Genomic DNA, 21,971 nt, shown 5'->3' with positions numbered 1-21,971 from the left:
TCCTCTCTCCTCCTCTCCTCCTCTCTCCTCTCTTCTCCTCTACTCTTCATGTCTTTTACCCCATGGGCCAAGGCTTGGAACATAATGAGCTCCTTTTCCGCCCAAAGAGCCTATTCCCTGGCCTCTGCTTTGCACTTATTCAGCCATGAGACGCCGTTAGGCACAGTGTAGAGATATATCTGTAATTACACAACTCAGGAGCTGAGGCAGGAACATGACAAAGTCAAGGCCAGCCTGGGCTACACAGTAAGCTGGATATTCACACCCACAAAGGGGCAGCAACCAGTGAGGTGCAGCAGCCATGGAGACCATGTTGGGAGCTGGGGCTCCATCCGTCTTCCCTCACTAGGATTCCGAGGAATTTAACCCACAGAGCACACTGTGGGGGAGCGCAGTGCTGGTCCCTGAATGAACACCAGAGAAGCTGTGGATATTGGGAGAATTTCTGATCCACTCCGTGTTTCTGTTTCCCTCCTGACCTCCCTGAGTTCTGCTTTTTGACTTTCACATTGCTTGTTTGGGAGTGTGTGTGCATATTGTGAAAGGGTGTACATAGTGTGTACATAGTGTGCACATGTTTTGCACAGAAGCTAGAGGTCTATCTCAGGTGTCCTTCCTCAGGACTGGCCACCATATTTTTAAGTAGGGTGTCTCTCTGGGACCTGGGGATTGCTGATTGGTGTAGATGGCTGGCCAGAAAACCCTGTAGATCTGCCCATCCCCATCCCCCAGTACTGAGACTACAAGAATATACCACCATGCCTGGCTTACCTGGGGATGTAATGTAGGCCTGCACACTTGCATGCAAACACTCTACCTCAACCATCCTCTTCCTGCTCCCTAACCCCACCCTGCTCCCAAACCCCGGAAATTCTTCAGCCTGAATTTGTAAGCTAAAAGTGACTTATTGAAGTTGGGAGTCTATTGGCCCAAACCCCTGACTTAGCGCACACCACAGTGCAGTCTCTGGGGCCTGAGATTTTCTGGCAGGTTCTGCCTGGATGTTAAACATGGCCCAGGAGACATCCCCAAGGCTGGTTTCAGCTTCCACTAAGCACTGAGAAGCATTGCTCTGTTAGAACGACCCTTGTGTGAAGAGGTGTGGGCTGGGAGAACGCAGGGGCTGGTCTGCCACCCCCAACCTTCAGCCCCACACTGTAAAGTATGGTGGCCCAGCAGAGGCAGTGCCACTTGTGTCTCTGAGGGCACCCGGGTGGGTGTGTATCCTCTTTGCCCATCCTGTTCTGATCTGAGGCCTGATCCTAGAGACAGATGAGCTTAAGAGGCTTTTGACCAAGTTCTGCCAATCAGTACTGGTGGACCCTGAGGGAACTTTCCTCTGTGGCCGGGATCTTAGTGCTGACTAAGGGTAGGAAAGTGAGCTTGCTCTGGACCGAGTTGCTACATCCTCAGAACTTTGTCAACAGTCAGTCGTGACATCTTCACAAAGCTCTTATGAATGGCAACGAATGTGTCACTGTCTGACACCCGAGAAAACGCAGGCAGCTGAGACAAGCTGATCCTTCAGTGCCCGGGGAGCCTGCCACAAGTTCTGGCTGGCTCTGCCTGGGCTGCTCAGGAGAGCACATCAGAGGGAGGTGCATGACAGCCATGTATCATACGGAAACACTAGCGGGTGAGCTTGGCTCCGTCAGTAAGTGCTCACCATGAACGCAGAGGGACCGACCTTCATCCAGAACCCACATGAGACTCAGGTGTGGTGATTCACAGATGTAATCCCAGTGCTGCGGAGATGAAGACAGGACCTCTAGGCTACTGGTCAGTCGGTGTAACTGAATGGATGAGCTCCAGGTTCAGAGAGAGACCCTGTCTCAAAAAACAAGGTAGAGAGCCGTTGATAACCCAATACTCGGATTGACGACATGATGTCTGACTTTGACTTCTGGCACACACACACACACACACACACACACACACACATACACACACACACATACACACATACACACACACACATACACACATACACACACACATACACACACATACACACACACATACACACACACACATACACACACACATACACACACACATACACACACACATACACACAAACATACACACACACACATACACACATACACACATACACACACACATATACACATACACACACACATACACACATACACACACATACACACACACACACACACACACACAAGGAATGTAAACCCTAAACATTTTGATAGTGTCACAATACACTTGAATTCCACCTCATTTTAAAATTTTAGAGTTTCTGACCTCCCCCCACCCCTGCAATATGAAATAATTGATTCAGACATTCAGGGGTGAAATCATTAGAGCCCGGGTTGTTGGCTGTGGAATGCTGTCATTGAATGTGCAGGCCCCTGCTGGCATTTCCTGACGAGAGGTGGTGGAGAGACACCACTTTAGGAGCATCCCTGTCCCCTCAGCTCATGTCAGCCTACTCACAGCTAGCTCACAGGAAATGCTGTGGAGAGAGAAATGAATGAGGCTAGCTGCAGCCCTGCCCCTCGATAGCTGCAGCACTCGTAGCAAGTGAAGGTGCTGGTGAGCCAACCCCAGGGCACTAGAATGGGAGAACTGTTCCTGTCCCTTGCCACCTGTGGCATTGGGTGATCTAGCCGGCACGGTGCTGGAGAGCTCACCCTGGTGGCATGGTTGCAAGACAGCTGGAGGGCTGACCAACTCAGCTACCTCCCGGGTCCAGATCTAAGGCTTTGAGTTCGCCCACCTCAATATCTACCCCATCTATGCTCTTCTGGAACACATGAAAGGGCCAGCCCTAGAGATCTGCAGGATCTCCATGACACGGGGCAACAACAGGTATCTGAGAGGCATCCTCATGTGGATCCAGTACTGATAGTGTAGCAGGAGCCAGAGGCTTCAAAAAAGACCAATGACTCTTTACCAAAGACATTAGTAAGCAAAGGTGTATGAACAGATGAACGGAGGAATAAATTGTGTGGTGCGCTATAGCTTCCGTGACAAGCTTTTAAATTAGATCTTATTTTGTTTTATTTTGGAGGGGAGGTTGCCAGGATGCAGGGCAGATATGATGGGTCAGGAAGATGAGTGGGATTGGATTTTTTAAAAAAAATACTAATAAGTAATAGTAATATGGGAAGGAGAGGTGGGCAGTCCCACCAGGTAAGCGTTAGGGCATCCTCCGTAAACAAAGCACAGCATGAGCTTTGAATAGATAGGCCACACCTCTCGGTGGGATGGCCTAGAGTGGTAGTTCTCAACCTGTGGATCGTGACCCCTTGAGGATGAAAAGAATCTTTCATAGGGGTCACAAAACCAGATATTTGCACTATGATTCGTAACAGTAGTGGAAATTACAGTTATGAAGTAGCAACAAGAATAATTTGGTGGTTGGGGGTCACCACAGCGTGAGGAGCTGTATTAAAGGGTCGAAGCATTAGCAAGGTCATGGGGACGGTGACTCTAAAGGCTTGAGGGAAGCAGAGATAAGCCTGGAACTGACCACTGACACCCCGCTCCCAGCCCTTAGCTGAGAGTCCCGCAGCCTCCACAGAGCAAGCACAGCCCGGCTGAGCCTTGGAACCCAGGCCGGGCGCCCTTGCTGTGTGAGGCTCCCTAGACCGAAAGTGCTTCACTGAACAATGGTGTGACGCAGCTCTAGGAACACTTAGTCATCCTTTAGGAACAGGCTCTTTGCTCAGAGGTAGAAGAGCTTGCCTGACAGGCTGAACGCCAAGGTTTGATCCCAGCATTACAAATGTCAGTTCATCAATCGCTTGCGTCTTCCTGAGAGTTTTTATTTGTTTGTTTGTTTGCTTGCTTGCTTGCTTGCTTGCTTCTTTTCCTCAGATCATGGAGGAGTCGTGCTGTGAATAAGACTCTTTCCCAATAGCACTGTGCAAACTGGTTTGAAATGAGGGCCCCCCCCCCGGGAATTTTGTTTGCAGGAACCACTCCTTGGAGAAGCAAGCACCTTAGGAGGCTGGGGCTAACCCAGTGAAACATGGGGCTAGCCCAGTGCTGAGCTGAGGGTAGGCATAGCTGGAACACTACAGGCCAATGTAAAGAACCAACTAGATCTTTGCGTCATGACCTAGAACACCAACCTATTTCATTGACAAGATGGAGAAAGAGTCCCCGGGAAAGTGTCCAGAGAAAAAAACAGAAAATGTATTTCTCTCAGGTGCATAGTTGTAATCCCAGCACTCGGAAGGTTGAGGCAGGAGGATCTCCAGTGTGAGGCTAGCTTGGGATATGAGTAAAGATCCTGTCTCCAAGAGCCAGAGTAACTAAGCTAGCAAAATGCATGCAACATATAAAAAGCAGCATCTTCGTGGGTTATGTGGGTGTTTTGTGTTTGTGAAAGAGGAAAGGCTAGCTGGGGTTTATCACATCAACTGTGGGACCTGGATCCCATGGAGGGGGGGGGGCAAGGAGAGCATTTAAAAACTATTCTGAGACACTATTGGAGTAATAAAAAGGAGGCAAGGCCTGGGAATGTGGCTCCATTGGGAGAATGCTTACCTAGCATGCATGGAGTTGCATGTTCTGTTCCCAACACCAAGTTAGTCAGGCAGGGTGTTGCAAACCTGTTGTCCAGCACAAGGAGGTGAATGTGAGGTCAGTCTGGGCTACATGAGATGGGGCAGGCATGGAATGGGGTTGGGTGCAGTGGGGGAACCAATTCCTGACTAACCAAGTAGAGGTCTGGGACTCTGTGAACATCTACTGCAGGATCCCACTCTGGATTGCCACTGTGGGAGTGGGGGACTTGCAAATGAGTTCTATCACCACATCCCATGTGCCTGGAGCAGTCCCTGGCTCCCTCTCCCTGTTGTAGCTCTGAGCATGCCCACTCTATCCCCTTTCTCTTGCTCAGAGCCACCCCAGGCATGACAGCCGGGCAGAAGTCTTAATGGAGGTGGCATCTCAAGTCACGTGGACAGCTACCTCCCACACTGGTAGGGGACAGAAGCATTGCTAGGGAACACGTCCCCAGATAGAGGGGTCGGGCATCTCAGAGTCGATGCCCAGAGGGGCTGTGCAGGTGACAGCACAGCCTTAATCAAGGCAGTACCTGGAGAGGTGACAAAAGCAACTCACAGCGCAGTCTGGCACATTTAACAGGCTTACAATAAACACTGGTTGGATGTGTGCCTTCACTCTTGGGGTTCATTCATTTACCGTGCCACAGGTATTTATGAAAACCACTATGAAAATCTCTGTAGGGAGATTTTGGGACTAGGAGGGGTGGCCTTTTATATAGACAAAATCACCAGCCATTCGATTAAAGTGCGGTTGGGGGAGACACATGAAAATTAAATACTCACCCACACATCCAAAACATGACGAAAGTGGGGTGTAAAGAAAGGGGGTGGAGACCCACTCAGGACTGGGGCAGACACAGTTTAAAGGCAGGAGCTATAGGGAATGGTATTCCAGGCAGAGGGAACAGCGTGTGCAGAGAGAGAGCTTGAGAAAGCCTGCCGGAGTAAGGATGGGTCAAAGGTTCACTCCCAGGCAATAACAGGAAACAACCTGAGGTCACCCGAGGATAGAGGGGGGCTCAGATCTGAGCTGTCAGCCACAGAGAACACACTGGGGAAAAGCCAGAGTGGCCCCCGGGGAGATGGGTGTGGAGGCCACAGCAGCATTCTGGGCCAGAGAAGGTAGTATCGAGTTGTGGCCATGTGTGTGTTTGGCAGGACGTGGTGATGGGTCTGATTTGAGAGCTGAGGGAACCTGGAGAAAGTGGCTTTCAGTGTGAACCCCTGTCCCCATCTCAGGAAGATGGTGTCCAGGCTGTTAGAGATCAGCAGACACTTTTGGAATTGAAATCGAATGGGGGCGGGGGAGAGGGGGAGGTGACCATCGAGGCTGGGTTTGGGCCACAGCTGTCTACCCAGAAGCCCTTGACTGTTGTCAACAGGCTTCGATTTCAAGCCCTCCATGGATGTTGGCTCTCTCCAAAGCCTGCCAGGCCCATCTGTCTTCTCTCCTTCTACCAGGGAGGGCCCCTGCGCTCAGTCAAGGTAACCCTGTACGAGGAAAGGTGAGCGGACCCACCGCCTGGGACCCTCCATCTGCTTTTGATCCTTGTCAGCCTTTGAAGTCACCCCGCCCCCAGCTTCCAGCTGTCAGCTCTGCTCCTGGGCAGCCCTGGCTACCCCAGAGAGCCTCAGTCCCTGGGGACCCGGGTGGTGACAAGGGTAATAAATGGAGCCAGGCAGACAGCAGCAGCCCCTCCCCCAGGAAGCTAAGGGGCGGGTCCTTTGGAAACCTCTTTTCCTGCTGAGTCCAGAGTCAGTTCGGGTTATATGACGCTCCTACTCTGTCCAAAGAGAGAGAGAAGCTGCTCCCCTGTTGCAGGCCTTTGAGGGAACAGCCTGGAACAACCCCCCAACACACACACACACACACACACACACACACTCACACACACACACACACACACTCACACACACACACTCACACACACACACACACTCACACACACACACACACACACACACACACACACACACACCATTGCAGGTCTCAGCTCTACCCCTCGAACTACAGAAGAAACAATGGTTTCTATCCATAACTGTCCCAAGCCCTACTGTCCCCGCTCGGTGAACCCCGTGGTGTGTTTAAGTCCTTGACCATGGAACGCAGGCTGTGTCCTGAGCCACCTTTGTGGACAGCTCACTCTCAAGTCTCTGATTTAATCTGCCAGAAAACCTGACCGCCTAGAAGATTTTATTAGTTCTCCAAGCTCAAGAGGTTTTTGTTTGATTGTCTCAGATCATACAGCTGATAATTGGGGTTAACTGAGGATCCTCTGTCTGTAGTCCATAGCAGATGGCAAATCTGGGACTCTGTGGGTTAGGGGAGAGATTTTTATTGTAGGTTCAAAGCCTGCCCTATTCTTATTTTGAGTGTATGAGTGTGCACATGCGTGCCAGTGTGTCACTTCGTGTATGTTATATGTGTGTACCTGTGTCATGGACACACAGGGGTCGGAGAAGCATGCCGGATGTCCTATGACACTCCCTCTCTCTACCTTTTCCCTTTGAAACAGTCTCTCAATGAGCCTGGAACTAGGCTGAAAGCAAATTTCAACAATCTATCTGCCTCTGCCTCCCACAGCACTGGGGTTACCAGCTCACAGGACCACACCCGGTATGTTACGTGGGTGCTGGGGTCTGAACTCAGGTCCTCAGGCTTGCACTGCAGGCTCTCTTAGCCACTGAGTCATCCTCCCAGCCCCACAGCTCGACCCAGCCTCCTTGCAAGCTACGGAACCAGGCTGAGAGTGAATCCTGGCTGCCTCACTAAGTAGCCTCTTAGTCTCCTCATCTCTACCTGCTTCATAGGATGATGTAAGATGATACTAGCCAGGAGCCCTTGGCCCCAGAGTGAACACTCTTTAGGTGGAGGGTTGGGTTTTCTTCTTTCTATTTTCTCTAAAATGAGAACATAACCAAGCCAAGTCCTTAAATGCCACAAGATACTGAATAGGTAGGTCGGCCTCCCCCTCTTCTGCCCCAGTAAGTCCCTAACAAAAACCACAGCTCACAGAACACAGAACTCACCATGCAGAACAGGAAGTACTTACCTAGCAGGCATGACTAACTAGCCTCCAATGCCCAGGCTTGGCTCAGACCTGACCTGGGTTTAGTCACCTACTGGGAAACGCGCGGAGCGGGTACTTTCATTCCACGGGCTCACTGGGAGCACTGGAGGCAACAGATCCAGGCAACAGCCTGGTATGAATTGTTCTCCATGCAAAAGCTCTAACTGAAATGTTCGGCTTTCTGACTGCAAATTCCCAGAGCTCATGCTGAAGGTCAGCCCTTTCCGCACAGGAGCCTGGAGCTGGAACAAGCAGCGGGAAAGGTCAGTTGTCAGTCGGTGGAATCACAGGTCTTCTCGAGAAGGCTGACATCCTTTCTGCAGAGTTTTGGCTGTCTCCATGGGCGCCGCATTGCTTGGCAGGGTCAGGCAACTGTGCTATATTCCTTTTCAGATGTTCTCTCTCTTTTAAAATATGTATATGTACATGTCTCTCAATGTGTGTGTGTGTGTGTGTGCGCGTGCATGTGCGTGTGCATTCTGTCGGACAGCTTTGGTGGAGGTCAGAGGACAGCCTTAGGAGTTAGTCCTCACCTTGCACCTAGTTTGAAACCATCCTTTGATTCACTGCTTCACACTCCAGGGTAGCTGTCTCAGAAGCTTCTCCTGCCTCTGCCTCCTATTATGACATTGGAGCCCCGGGATAAGAGAAGCATCCAGCTTTACACAGGCTCTGGGGACCTGAACTCAGATCCTTATGTTTCTGTGACAGGCAGTCTCCCCCCTGCACCGTCTCTGCAGCCTCTAACTTTATTATGTTTTATTGTGTGCTTTGGATCTTGGGTCTTGAGGTGTCCAGTAGAGACCTGGAGTCAGATAGCTGTCTTTATCCCTTTTGTGAGTCAGTTCCCAGGCACATGTAAAATTATTGTACCTTGATAGATGGAGTCTTCTGCAGAGTATGTGTTCCCCTAAGTCTATTGCCATGGATTTTATTTTAAAGTCTGTCTGGAATTACTCCAGCTCCCCTGGTGTTTATATCACATAGGCTTTCCCAATTATATTTTTGCTTGGGATTTGCTATTCCAGTGGTTTCTCTTGCAATGGTTCCAAAATTATCTTGATTCGTCTTTAAAGGGGGTCTCATAAGAAGAAGCATGTCAGTTTCAAGAATCTGATGTGATAATCTTTATTGTTATTGTTATTTTAACTGAAAGCATATGTCAAAGTACGCATGTGGAAGGCAGAGGGCATCTTTGTGGGGTTCTCCCCACCACATCTTACATGCAATGTCAGACAGCAAGTGCCTTTAGCCACCAAGCCATCTCGCCAGCCCAACCCTTGTCTTGTGATTGGTGGGTTTATTCTACCTATAGTTTATGTGTTTATAAAAGAAGCAAACGGACAGTAAGTGCTTGCATCCCTTTTTATTCTTCAAGTGACTACTCTGAAAATCATAATGGGGCCCTGATGGTTTGTGATGCTGATAACTTCTCACATGGGCTTTTTCTAGACCAAACAGAGTGTCTGTCCCCTGGCTACTCAGACATTTTCCTCTTATGTTGCTGGACATCCTTTCGGAATTTTCATGCTTCCAGAACAATCTTTTGTACTGGAGTTCTGCTGATGGCAAATAAGCACAATTCTTAGTGGATTTTAATTTGTGTATTAGCTATGTATTTACATATATGTGTGCATGCATGCATTCGCCTGTATATGATCTTCATGCATATATGTGCATATACATGCATTTTTATTTATATGTATATATGCATACACACATATGCACACACACACACACATACACACACACATATATATAATAGAACTTTTTGGACACACCAGCAGTGTAAATAATGACGCAGAGGCTTGTTAAGTTTTATTATTGCTTAGACCTTAGCTTAGGCTACTTCCCAGCTAGCTTGTCTAACTTAATCTTTTTGCCCTAGCTCAGAGCCCGCCAGTAGCTAGACCTTATCTCTCTCTGTTCCAGTACGGTACGTCTGAGCACCTCCCTGTCATGTTGGCAAACCTTCCTGTACCCGATTCTTCTCGCCAAGACCATCTTTCAGCTCTGAAGTCCCGCCCTCCCGCTCCTGCCTAGCTATTGTCCATCAGAGCTTCATTAAGCCAGTCAGGGAGTGAGGAAGGTATATGTTTACAAAATACTGAGGCATAAGAGTAAAATACCCAAATCTGGATAGAACAGGACGCTCTGTTGGCATAGCAACCAACAACTGGATACATAGTGACAACTTTCACACAGTGCACCCCAACATGTGTGTGTGTGACCTCACCTGTGCATTAGCTATATGCTATATATGTGCATATACATACACACACATTTATATAGCATATATCATATACCATATACCATACACCATATATACCTCATATATCATATACATCATATATATCATTTATACCATATCTCATATACATCATATACCATATACCATATATACCACATATATCACATACATCATATATATCATATATACCATATCTCATATACATCATATACCATATACCATATATACCACATATATCACATACATCATATATATCATATATACCATATCTCATATACATCATATACCATATACCATATATCATATATATAATTTTCCATTTGGGTTTTCGTGTGTGTGTGTGTGTGTGTGTGTGTGTGTGTTTGAAAAAAAATGTGGAAACTCAGAGAGATTGCATCTTCCTTTAGGGAAATACAGCTTTTCTTTTGGCAGGCTCTGATGGCAGAAGTAATCTTTGATCCAGTGTGAGATTAAGATGAGACACCGTGCAGCGTCTATTTGTCTGGCCCTTACTCTGAACAAGGGACCTCAGTGAAGCCCTGGAAGATCTGTTTTGTGTATGGCCGGAGTGGTGTATGTATGGGTGCATGCATCTGTGTGTACCTACTGAGTCCACAGGACTGTGGGTGTCCTGCCCTGTTATTCTCCGCTGCCTCCCTTCGTCACTGACCCGGGAGCTAGGCTGGCAGCCGGCAAGCCCTAGTGTTCTCCTGAGGCTGCTCCCTACAGTGCTGGATCACAGGTACATATGCAGCCAGTCCAGGTTTTTACTTTTGCGTAAGTGCTGATGATTTGAACTCTGGTCCTCATGGCTTATTTGGCAAACTCTCTTGTCTACTAAGCTACCTTCTCAACCCCACAAGTTTAGGGCATTGGTTGAGGCTCCCTGTCTTTGAGGAGCCACTCTCTCCTTGGCTTCTGGCTAAGGAACACCTTTCTGTTGGGATTCTCTGCTGTCTCTTCCCCAGTGCCCCCAGTGCCCCAGCAACTCCCCGAAAGCAAAGCCATCCCATTCCAGCTGCAGTCTGAGCTCTCAGATTCCTGCCCCTTGTGCCGGAGCTGGCCTGGTGACATTTGCTCCAACAGCCCAGTGGGACTGGAAAACACTAAGGTGTCACATTGCTCTTGCTCATGACTTGGTTAGCTGTCGCGAAAGAAAATAACCTAGAGGTTCAACTTGACTCCAGCCATCTCTCACTCTCTGAGGTCCTGGACCCTTTAGCCTTGACTTCCTTGTTTTTGAATGCCTTAAAATACTAGTGTATTTCCTCGTGTTGGGGTTTGTTAACTGTGACTGAGGACATGAGCTAAAAACGTAAACGATGGCATCGCCAACATTCAGTTGGCCGCATTACTGGGCAAACTAGAAAAAAAAAGTGACTTATTTTATATTTTTCCAACATTAGACAAAAATACAACTTGAAATTTAAAAAAAAAATCTAGCTAACTGAAGACTTATGTAGAAAAGGTGACGTTAGGAATAGCTGAACATAGAGATAAATTTTAAATAGGAATTATGAAATGATTTTGAGATCTAAATAAAATATAATTTGTTAAATGTATAGGAAATTTCATTCTGTTTCTTTTTTTAAATGCCAGAGGGCTGGAGAAATGGCTCAGTGGTTTAAAAACACCAGATGCTCTTGCAGAGGACCAGGTTTGATTCCCAGCACCCATATGTTGACTTATAATTGTCTGTAACTCCAGTTCTAGGAGATACAACAGCCTCTTCTAACCTCTGCAGTCACTAGGCACACACAGACGTACATGCGGGTGACATATCCATACACATAGAATACAGTTTAAAATAACAACTTTTTAATTCCAGAAACAGAGGAAATAATCGAAGATTCAGGAAAGACTTTCCAAACATGCAGGAGTAGATATCCAGACCGTAATGGGCACCTGCCTAGTATACACAAGGTCCCAGGGTCAAGCCCATGACTAAAAAAAAAAGTTGTCATTTTGAGTTATAAGTGACAGCATTTTCCTGTAATCCCAGCCCTTGGGAGGCCAAGGCAGAAGGATCAGGGGCCAGCTTCAGGTTTCCAGGCTCTAATGGGTTATGTGACACCCCGTCCCAAGGAAAGGGGTTGGGAGAAATAAGAGAAATTTACAACATCTGAACAGAATGGTAGATTAATACAAGGTGCACAGACACATTAACGGGGAGAAAATCCCTAAACAAGACTAAAGCTAAGTCAGGGTGAGAGGAAGAGGGAGAATAAAGGAAAGGAACACACACTGCTCCCCAGAACCCGGCATGGGAGATGGAGGTGAACATGACTGTGAACACTGCCTCCTGCCCTTCAGCAGTGGGTTAGAGGGCTGGGCAGTTCTGCCAGTGTTAACCAGACTGCCCCCCACCCCCACCCCCACCCTCACCCCTGCTGTTCACAGGCATCTGAGAGGTGTCAAGCCACAGCCACCTAGCCCCAGGGTGGTGAGGTGAGGTGAGGTGAGACCCACCACGGCAGGGAGTGCATCCCAGAGGAAAGCTGTTCACCTCATGAAGGACAGATGCAGAGTGACAGAAAGGATCTGGGGACCAGATGCCTCATCTCAGTGACTGGATCTCCCAGCTGGGGACCAAGCCTTCCACACACCAGCCTTTCTCGAGAATGCTTTCGATCAAAACCACAACACAAGCATTAACTGCAAGTTGTGATGAACATGGAAGCCAGTGTGAAAATGGTGGGAATCTTTAAAGGCACAGCAACTTATAAGGAACAAGCTCTTAATGTTTGATCAAGTTCAGTTCACATGAAAATCCCCCCCCCCCTGTGTGTGTGTGTGTGTGTGTGTATGTGTGTGTGTGTGTGTGTATGTACAATGTAATTCATATATATACATGATAAGAATACACAGATACAGGGCTGAGAGATGGCTAAGTCAGTAAAGCTCTTGCCCCAGAAGCACAGGACCTAAGTTCGATCCCCAGAACCCACCCTGGCATCGCACAGTTGTGATCCCAACACCAGGAAGGTGGAGCTTGCTAGCCAACCAGCCTAGGCTAGTTGCCAAAGTTCTAGGTCGATTCAACCCTGTCTCAAACAAACAAACAAATAATCTTGAATGTCAACTCAAGATTCCTTTCTGATGCCCCACCACCACCTTTCTAAGGGCATGTGCAAATTAGGTAGAAAGATAAGTAGATAGAGACTGGTAGATAGGTAGAAGGATGGATGGATGGATGGATGGATGGATGGATGGATGGATGGATGGATGGATGGATGGGTGGGTGGGTGGGTGGGTAGATAGATGTATAGATAGATAGATAGATGTATAGATAGATAGATAGATAGATAGATAGATAGATAGATAGATAGATAGGTAGATAGATAGGTATATTGTAGGTAGAAAGATAAAGATGTTGCTTCAATGAATAATCAGATGTTCATTGCACCATTGTTTGAGATGGATAAGAAATGGTAGTCACTTGGATGCCCCTACCAGGGCAATGCTTTGTATAGCTACAAACTAGGCTTCTATCCAACGGTGCATTTGAAAATCATAGTGCATGTTGAATATTAAAAAGCTTAACCAGGGACCAGTAGGAGGGAAAATTCTGATCCTTTTATGTAGCCAGGCTGACCTTGAAATTACTATGTAGACCAAGATGGCCTTCAACTCTGTGTGTGTGAGTGCAACTACATGGGGACCAAAGGACAATCTCTCTCACTGGGGCCCGGGGCTCAAGAGCTCAACAATTAGGCTAAGCTGTTTGGCTAGGGATCCTCCTGTTTCTGTCTTTCCGATGCTGGGATCACAAGTAAGTCACCCCCCACATACACCCAGGCCCAGGATTTGAACTCCGATCCTTAAGCAGGAGAGACACTTTACCAACTGAGCCACCTTCCCAGCTGTCTCATCCACCACTCTTCCCTTCAGAAGGTGTTAATGGGGTAACAAAGTGACAGGATTCTGTGTTGGGCCCTAAGGGGAAAACAAAATTGATTTCCAAGCCACCAACAGCTTAGGTGGAGGACCACATAAAATCCACTAAAGCATCTACACTTTCCTTCTACCCCTCAGCAGACTCCCAGACACACACTCACCCGAGCAGAAAATCAGCAAGGGTCACCCATCGTAAAATGAGCAAGCTCTGAGGAGCACCCGCAGAAAAACTGTATAAAACTCCTAAGTTGTGTAAGAGATTGCAAGGGGCACTCTGCTGTCTCCTGGAACTATATATATATATGGGCTTTTCAGTGAAAAATCTGTTGGTACCTGAAAAAGTCATAAATAGGGAAAAGGAAGAGTAGGACAGAGTGGACAAAAGCCAAACAGGGCAGAGCCTGCGGCAGACACCAGCCCCTGGCCTTGTCCAGCTTGGGCTCGGCTCTTTGGCCCCAGCTGGTGATTACTGAACAAAATCATGGATCTAGTCCTTCGTTTCTGAGAGAAGGCAAGAACTTGGATCATCACACAGAGTAGTACTATTTTCCAGTCAGTTCTATGAGTTTTAAGTAGCAGGGAGAGAGTAATTCACGCACCTTTAAAACTGGGCTCGGCTGTTCCACCGGCCCTGGCCTCTGATAGCCAGGCTCAGAGACAGCAAGGAGGCATTTGGAGACCAAGGTTTTTACATCATCTTAAAATTAAATGTTATTCCCTGGCACCCTGAAGAAGGAAGGGAGTGAGTGGGGATTTAATGTAATTTTCTGTCACCTACAATCCCGTGACAGATTCAAAGTCTTCTGCTACAGGGGGTACAATCCACCCTGAAGGACTAAAGGAAGGGGCCATCCGAGCCCCCTCCCTGTGACAATTAGGGAGCGAGGAGACGCTCAGGATGCCTGTGTATGTAGGAACATTAGAACCAATACTTATCTCTGTGAAAAGTCCCAAATGTCCATTGATTTGTCTGAGGGTTTCTCACCAGTTTCAAAACTTTAGATAAGGTGCTTTCAGGCCAGGGGCATGGTTCTGTGGGCAAAGTGCCTGTTGTGCAGGCACAAGGACCTGGGTTTGAATCCCCAGCACCCATGTAAAAAGCTGGACATCACGGAAACAGCTGTAACCTCAATGCCTTGGGGAAGAGACCAGACGGTCTGAGAGCTTATGAAGCACAGCCAGAACAGCTTTAGACTCAATGGGAGTGGTGTCTGGAAAGATTAATGCTGAGAAGGGGCTAAGGGAAGACATCCCAAGCCAGTTCACTCTATGTTTCCTACATGTACCTGTTTGGATGAGTATTCTCTCAGTACCTTGTGTGGGCCCCCTTCCTATACCCTCCCCTGTGACATATCAAAATCTGGAGCAATTCCAGCCCCAGGGTTTTCTTTCTTGGAAGGGGTGGCTGTGCTGAACTATGATGTCATATCACCTAGAGGCACACAGGTCCCAGGGATGGAGCCCAATGCTTCACATATGTAAGGCAGGTGCCTGCCCCACCCCTCCCTAGCCCTCACAAAGTTTCCTAGGCTGGCCTTGAACTCATGATTCTTCTACCTCAGCATCCCAAGCAGCTGAGATTACAGATCTGTGGCACCAGGCCCCATCCTCAAGGCACTTGTGAAACATTATGGCTGTCACCTGTGCCCTTTTCCACCTGTGAGAAAAACACCCACTGTGGCTATGGTTTCTGCCGTATCCAAACTAGGGAGACCACAGGCAACTCTAGGCGCCCTCACCGGCCCCTCAGGTCTCTGGAAGTCAGAATATCAATCATCTACCCTCCCCAACACCCTTTTTTCTCCTGGAAGTCTTCCCGGGTCAAGGGCCATCCAGAGCAGAAAGCAAAGCACAATGCTCTGATAGAAAAATTCAGATCGCAGGAGTCATTTCAAGAGTGGGTGTGCTCTCTCTCTCTAGGGGCAAGAACTTCATTTCCATTTTGGCAAAGAGTTTGTGAATTTGTATAATATGGAATCCATTAGAGGGTGAGAATAGGTAATCAGCCTTTAATATTCACATACTTAGGGGAAGAGATCTGACTTATTAGCAAACATGAGGAATAATGCATAAATTCCATTTCCCTTTGTCTCCGCTCAGGTACAAGGCAATGTTAGAGTTGGTGATCTCACCCAGCCTCGCAGCAAACAGTGACTGGAGTGAGCAGGGTGTGGCCGTGGGGACGCCGAGTGACAGAGAAGGTAGGCCTCTGCAAACGTTTGGCTGGATGGGTCATGAAGGCCTCGTTCATTCCTAATAGACTAGGGGACCCATTCCCAGAACCTACCACTCACATTGATGGTTCTAGAACAGTCCTGTCCTCGCTCAAGGAACAGGTAGACACAGTCGTGACCTGAGCTGCCCTTCTTGGTCTCTGATTCCAAAAGATCCTGGCAGTGCTGTGGAGGAACATAGCATTGGGTGCATTGCAGGCCACCTAAGGCATCGACAGCTGGGTGTCCAGCTATGTTTCTTACCTCCCCCCTGCCACCCCCTCTCCCAGAAGAAATCTTGTTCACGGGATCCCCAAAGAAGACCCTGTCTCCAAGCTGCTTTCAGGGTGGGTTGAAGTCAAGGAAGCAGAAGAAAGTTTAAGCTGTTGAGAAAATCATTGGCAAATGATGCTGCCAGACTAGTTTTCTCCAGAACAATCTGACCTTTTGTTTGCTCTGCTGGGATCGGCAGCCTTCCTGGTAGAGTTTGAGGTGAGCAGAGGCATTAAGCTTTCACGCTGAAGCAATAGGCTTAACCCTTTCCCTGATGCTATGCCCAGGGGTTGCTACCAGTGGGATCCTGAGACCCAGGCTTGCCCTGTCTCTTTTATGGTCTCCATATTATGGCAGACTGTGGAATAGGAAAGCTACAGGACTGTCCCGAGTCGTCACAGGGAACATTTTGAGAGCAAATTCAGGGTTCTCTGAGTAATCATTTTGTCACCAAGACCATGACATTACCCCTTCCTGCTTCATGAAGCTAGACAACCCTGTTCAAAATCTCACCACAAATGTGCGGGCTCTGAAACAGGGCTGGATGGCAGAGGGCACCCAACCGTTCACCTCACATCCACAAGCATTTTGCAAATGGCCCACTTCGAGGGTTTAAAAGGAATTACCAGCCCTGCTCAAAGACCTTCATTATTGTGTTTCTATGTAGAGGCCCAGGCCAGTTTCCTACTGTCTCAGAGTCGGCACGGGCTGAATCAGCAGGAAGAGGGTCTGAGCCATGGGTGTGAAGCATCTGGGTCTCACTCCCAGCCCAGCCACTACCCAGCCAGTCTTTTCTTAGTTTCTTCCTCTGTCAAATAGGCCATGATAATGACCCACTCTGCAAAGTGCCACAGGGGGATTAAATGAGGTTATGATGTGTGGCGAGCCTGGCCCTGGCCCACCCTGGCATGGTAAATGATTAATGTAGACCATTGTCACCCTCTGATTCAAATAACCACAGGGAACAGAGGCAGCTTGGGAGTCTGGCCCTGGGTCATGCCTTTCTTTGGTCTCCTTGGTAGATCATGCAAAGATGATGACTTTGTAAAAAACTGGCGAGAGACAGTGAAAATCTGCTTCCCTTTGAGGTGCTGAGTCCTTCAGCTACAAGAGGACTACCTTCCCACCCAGCCACCTGTCCCTTAGATGAGCCCCTGCTCCTCCCCTTCATCTTCGGCCTTCCTGAGATCTGGCTCTGTGTCAGGCCCTTCCTTATCTCCAGTTTCAAGAAATGCTGACATTTCCACAGAACAGGGTCACTTTGGAATGCATTTCCAGCCCAGTCCTATGAATCTGGCTTTCTCCTCCCCTCCTTCTCTATCACCCCCACAGAAAACATTTGGTGGTCGTGTCGAGCCAGGGGCTAAGGGTGTGACTCTGTGGAAGAGCACCTGCTTCGAAGTGAAATGCTGGGAGCTAGGCTCAGCAGTGTAGAGTTTGCCTAGAGTCCACCAGTGAGAGTACTTCATTTCTGCTCACACCTTTAAAGCCCCTCCTATGGAGCACATAGTTCATCTCCTGGCTTACACATAAACTTCAAAACTATGGGTGGATGGATGGATGTGTGGATGGATGGGTGGATGGATGCATGGATGGATGGAGAGATGAATAAGTAGGTGAGTGGATGAGTAGATGAATAGGTAGGTAGATGTTTGAGATCAATAGGTAGGTAGGAGAGTAGAGAAATGGGTGGATAGATAGGTGATAGATAGATAGATAGATAGATAGATAGATAGATAGATGATAGATAGATAGATAGATACATACATACATACATACATATATAGACGGTGGGTAGATGGATGAGTAAGTAGCTAGGAGGTTGGGTAGATATGTGGGTGAGTGTTGGGCTAGGTGGGTGAGTAGTTGCGCACTTTGAAACATGGGTGCAGACAGTGGTGTTGAGAGATGAGCTAATTTCAGGTGAGTGTTAGCTTTGACCCACTAGTAAAGTTGTCTTCACTTCCCCTGCCCAGTTTGCTGCCTCCCTGAGTTTCTGGTCCTTTAAGCCTCTTCTTGAATTCCCTTCAATTCTCATCTCTATTGCTGTAATAAAACACTCTGACCAAAGCGACTTAGGGGAGGAGTTTCTTTGGCTTGTACTTCTAGGTCACAGTCTACCACTAAGGGCTATCAGGACAATAACTCAAAGCAGGAACTTAAAGCAGAAACCACAGAGGAGCACACTGCGCTCTGACTTGCTTGTAGACTCATGCTCAGCAGATTTCTTGTCTTAATATTCAGTGTCACATGGACATTGGGATGATGTTTCATACACCTTGGTTTTCTCATTGCCTACACTTTTAATTATAAGCTAACCAACCTCCCCACAGCAACTCTGAACTACCTTTTGTTCTTGTATGTATCAAAGCTCATACTGAACTATGAGCTCTGGTTGTAAAAGGCTTGTCCTTGCATTAATTAGACTTTGCTGGTTTTATTCACCAGTTGGACGTATGTGCTATCAGCCAGTTTTCCTATATAACCCACGACCACCAGCCTATAAATGGTCACACCCATAGTGGGTTGGACCCATTAATTATTAATCCGTCTCCCATAGACATTCCCACTAGCCCATCTGGGCAATACCTAGGTGTTAGCTGAGGCGTTCCTCTCAGTTAACTTCAGGCGGTCAAAGTAGAAATTAAGCTAATAAGGTACCCCTTACCAATTTGACCCAAAAACATATCACTTCTAAGCCATAACCTTTCAATCCCTTGTCCCTAAGACTTCATGTTAGTATTATATTATAAAATGCAATACAGCTTTAAAAGCCCAATCTTTAAATTTTTCAACACTTTAAAAGTCAAAGGTTCTTTGTAAAATCCAAAATTTCTTAACTGTGAGCTTCAACAAAAAAAAACTTTTTTAAGTTATAAACTTTCTTATTCCCAAAGGAAAGATCAAAGCAAAACTAAACTCCAGAAGTGTGAGTCTGAATTCTGTAGCTCAGTGTCTGACATCTGGGGCTCACTTATGATCTTCTGGACTCCAAAGGGCTTGGTTGACCTCACTTTCCCTGCTCCGCCATTGGTGGCACACAAAGATTGACTCCTAGTCTAAGGTCAGCTCCACCCACACTTGTGTCTGTCCTTGGTAGACATCCCACACTCCCACTATCTCTAATGTCCTGGAGGTTCCATTGAAACTGAGGCCACACCTTCACCAGTGGCCTCTCTTGGCCTGAACCCATTTGCCAGGCTTCATCCTTACCATGACTCTTTAATCGTGTCACTTTCATACCTTTAAAACTGGTACCACAAAGAAGACTTCTTATACGCTATTAAGTTCAAGTACCACTTGAATATTAGCTCCCTGAGGAAATCCTATCCGTTTTCTTAAATGAAGCAGAGAGAATTTTACCTCAATAAGCTGGTCTCAGCTCCTGATAGCAAGCACGGGTTCTTAATTCAAAAATACCAACGGTAAAGATAGAAATGGCCTCCTTAAACCTCCCTGCCCCTCTCCTGCCTCACACCAAGCTTTTCAGTTTTACTCTGACCAGCTCCAGCCTGAGGCTGGTGGGTGGCTGGATGCCGAACCAAAAACCCAGATCTACTTTCTGTCCCTTCTCTGTGCCTCCTGAGCATCCAAGACCTCTAGGATGCTCAGAAATGCTGGACGCTCCAGATCCCACCCTAGGAACAAATGTACCCCCTGCTGGGGCCTCCACAGTCCGACTTTCTCTCTGCATTCTTGGTGTCTTAGCTCCCACAAAACATTCCATCAGCCTCTGAACACTCAACTGGTTTCCCCAGCTTCAATTCCAAACTCCTCACAGTCCCGCAGCAGAATACCCCAAAGGCATAAGACCCACATGCTCAGCTGTACCACAGCTCACCTTGGTGCCGATTCCATCTTCTCTACTTTTTAGTGATTAAACACTTGACCAGACGCAACTTAGGGAAGAAAGCGGGTCATTCGGCTGACACTAGGTGATACTCTATCCTTGAGGGACATCAGGGAAAGGACCTGAAGCAGAAGTCATGAAGAAACACGGCTCAGTGACTCACTCTCTGGCTCTGTCCTAGGCTCATGCTTGGCTGACTTGCATATACAACTGGAGATTATCTGCTTAGGGGTGGTGTCATTCCTGATGAGCTGTTTCCTCCTACATCAATTAACGCCCACAAGCCAATCAGATCTAGGCAATTTCTGAATCGAAGGCCTTTCTCTGATGGTTGTAGGTTGTGTCAAGATGACGGTTAATGCTAACGGATTCTCTCAGGGATAAAACAAACAACACATAGGTGAGCTCGGTACCCCCAGCTTCCAGCAGCCTCTTAGCAAAGCCACCCTGTCCCTTCCCTCATTCCTGCACAAGTGATAGATGGATATAAATTATGTCCTGCCTTCTGGAAGGAAAATGTCAATGTTCTGTATACTAAGAAGGCAAGGGAGGGAGGGGGGAGTTGGGCAACTGAGTGGGAAGATAAGCAGCTGGGGTTAGCGTTTGGTAGCCTGGGCTTCCTCTGTTGCTGCAAGCTGTTGCCCATGCTTCAGATGAGGAAAATGAGCCTCAGAACAAATGGTAGGCACAGGGCCACACATTTGGGGTGCACAGAGGTGAGATTTAGAGTCGAACCTGAGCACGTGAGCCCCGCCTGCTTTGTTAGGAAAGGTGATTACGTCAGCCAGCTGTGAGATTTGACTTGTCAGTTTGGCTCACGGTGAATGATAAATACTGAGTGCACACATGAATGAATAAATGGGTTGCGGTTCACACAGGCACACACACACACACACACACACACACACACACACACACACAGGTGTACACATACGCAGAGACTCCTCCTGTCGTTTCTACGTATTAAGACTGGGCCTCGGTCTGGAGAGATGGCTCAGTGGTTAGGAGCACACACTGCTGTTCGTCTGTGAGTGCAGAAGACAGAAGAGGGCATCAGATCCCCTGGGACTGGAGTCACGGGCGGTAGCGAGCTGCTTGATTTGGGTGCTGAGAACTGAACACAGCAGTGTGTGCTCTTAACCACTGAGCCATCTCTCCAGACCAAGGGTTTTAACACACACACACACACACACACACACACACACACACACACACACACAAAATTTCTTTTAAAGAAAAAAAAGTAATAAAATGGGCACCTCAGGGTAGAAGGGCACCCCAGGCCTCACTGTGGCCACCTGCATCACCTCCTCTAGGACTGTCACAGCGTTACCTGCTTTTCCAGCAGCCACCCTGGGGCTGACCTCATCCATGGTGACCCTCTATCAAGCCACTTCCTGAACATTTGGCTGCCACAGATACTGAGTGACCATTGATCTACATTCTTCTCAGAGACCAGCAGCCACAGGCAGCAGGGGCAGAGCATGCGGGCTGAAGGCTCTGCTCCATCCCTGGGGAAGCCATGGCCACTATCCTGCTCAACCAGACTCTCAAACCTGGAGTCCCACACCAGCCTCACCACCCACAGACACAGTGAAGTCTGTGCCACCCTATCCAGGAAGAACACAGAAAAGAAAAAAAAAAAAAAAGAAAGAGAAGAGGTAGAGAGGTCTGCCCACCTTCTGAGTTCTCAGTGTGTCCCTGGAGGGAAAATTTAAATGTGATACAGGAGCAAAGCAGCTAAAAGCTATTCTTCAAAAACCTTGGTCTACAGGAGGAAAAGGAGTCTGTGTCTCAGCTCTTACCCCCTGGCTGGGGTGACCCAAGTGTGAAGAGCAACAGAGGCGGGCCGGGCTACAGTGAGGAGGGGAG

The 21,971-nt window shown here is 47.8% G+C and overlaps 1 protein-coding gene across 3 annotated transcripts in view; it reads left to right on the top strand.

Annotated features, from left to right (window-relative positions):
* Positions 1-21,971, top strand: part of EYA2 (EYA transcriptional coactivator and phosphatase 2) — a 164,259-nt gene that overhangs the window by 50,886 nt on the left and 91,402 nt on the right. For 2 of the 3 annotated variants that reach the window (XM_080924721.1, XM_080924719.1), the window contains exon 2: positions 15,864-15,964. The exons of the other annotated variant lie outside the window; for it this stretch is intronic. In XM_080924721.1, the coding sequence (XP_080780847.1) occupies positions 15,874-15,964 (91 nt within the window). In that variant the 5' untranslated portion in view covers positions 15,864-15,873. The remainder of the gene's footprint in view (positions 1-15,863; positions 15,965-21,971) is intronic. 3 annotated transcript variants of the gene reach the window in all.

The sequence above is a fragment of the Micromys minutus genome, assembly GCF_963924665.1.
Source record: "Micromys minutus genome assembly, chromosome: 11".
NCBI lineage: Eukaryota > Metazoa > Chordata > Mammalia > Rodentia > Muridae > Micromys > Micromys minutus.
This window is presented reverse-complemented; position numbering and strand designations above follow the sequence as displayed.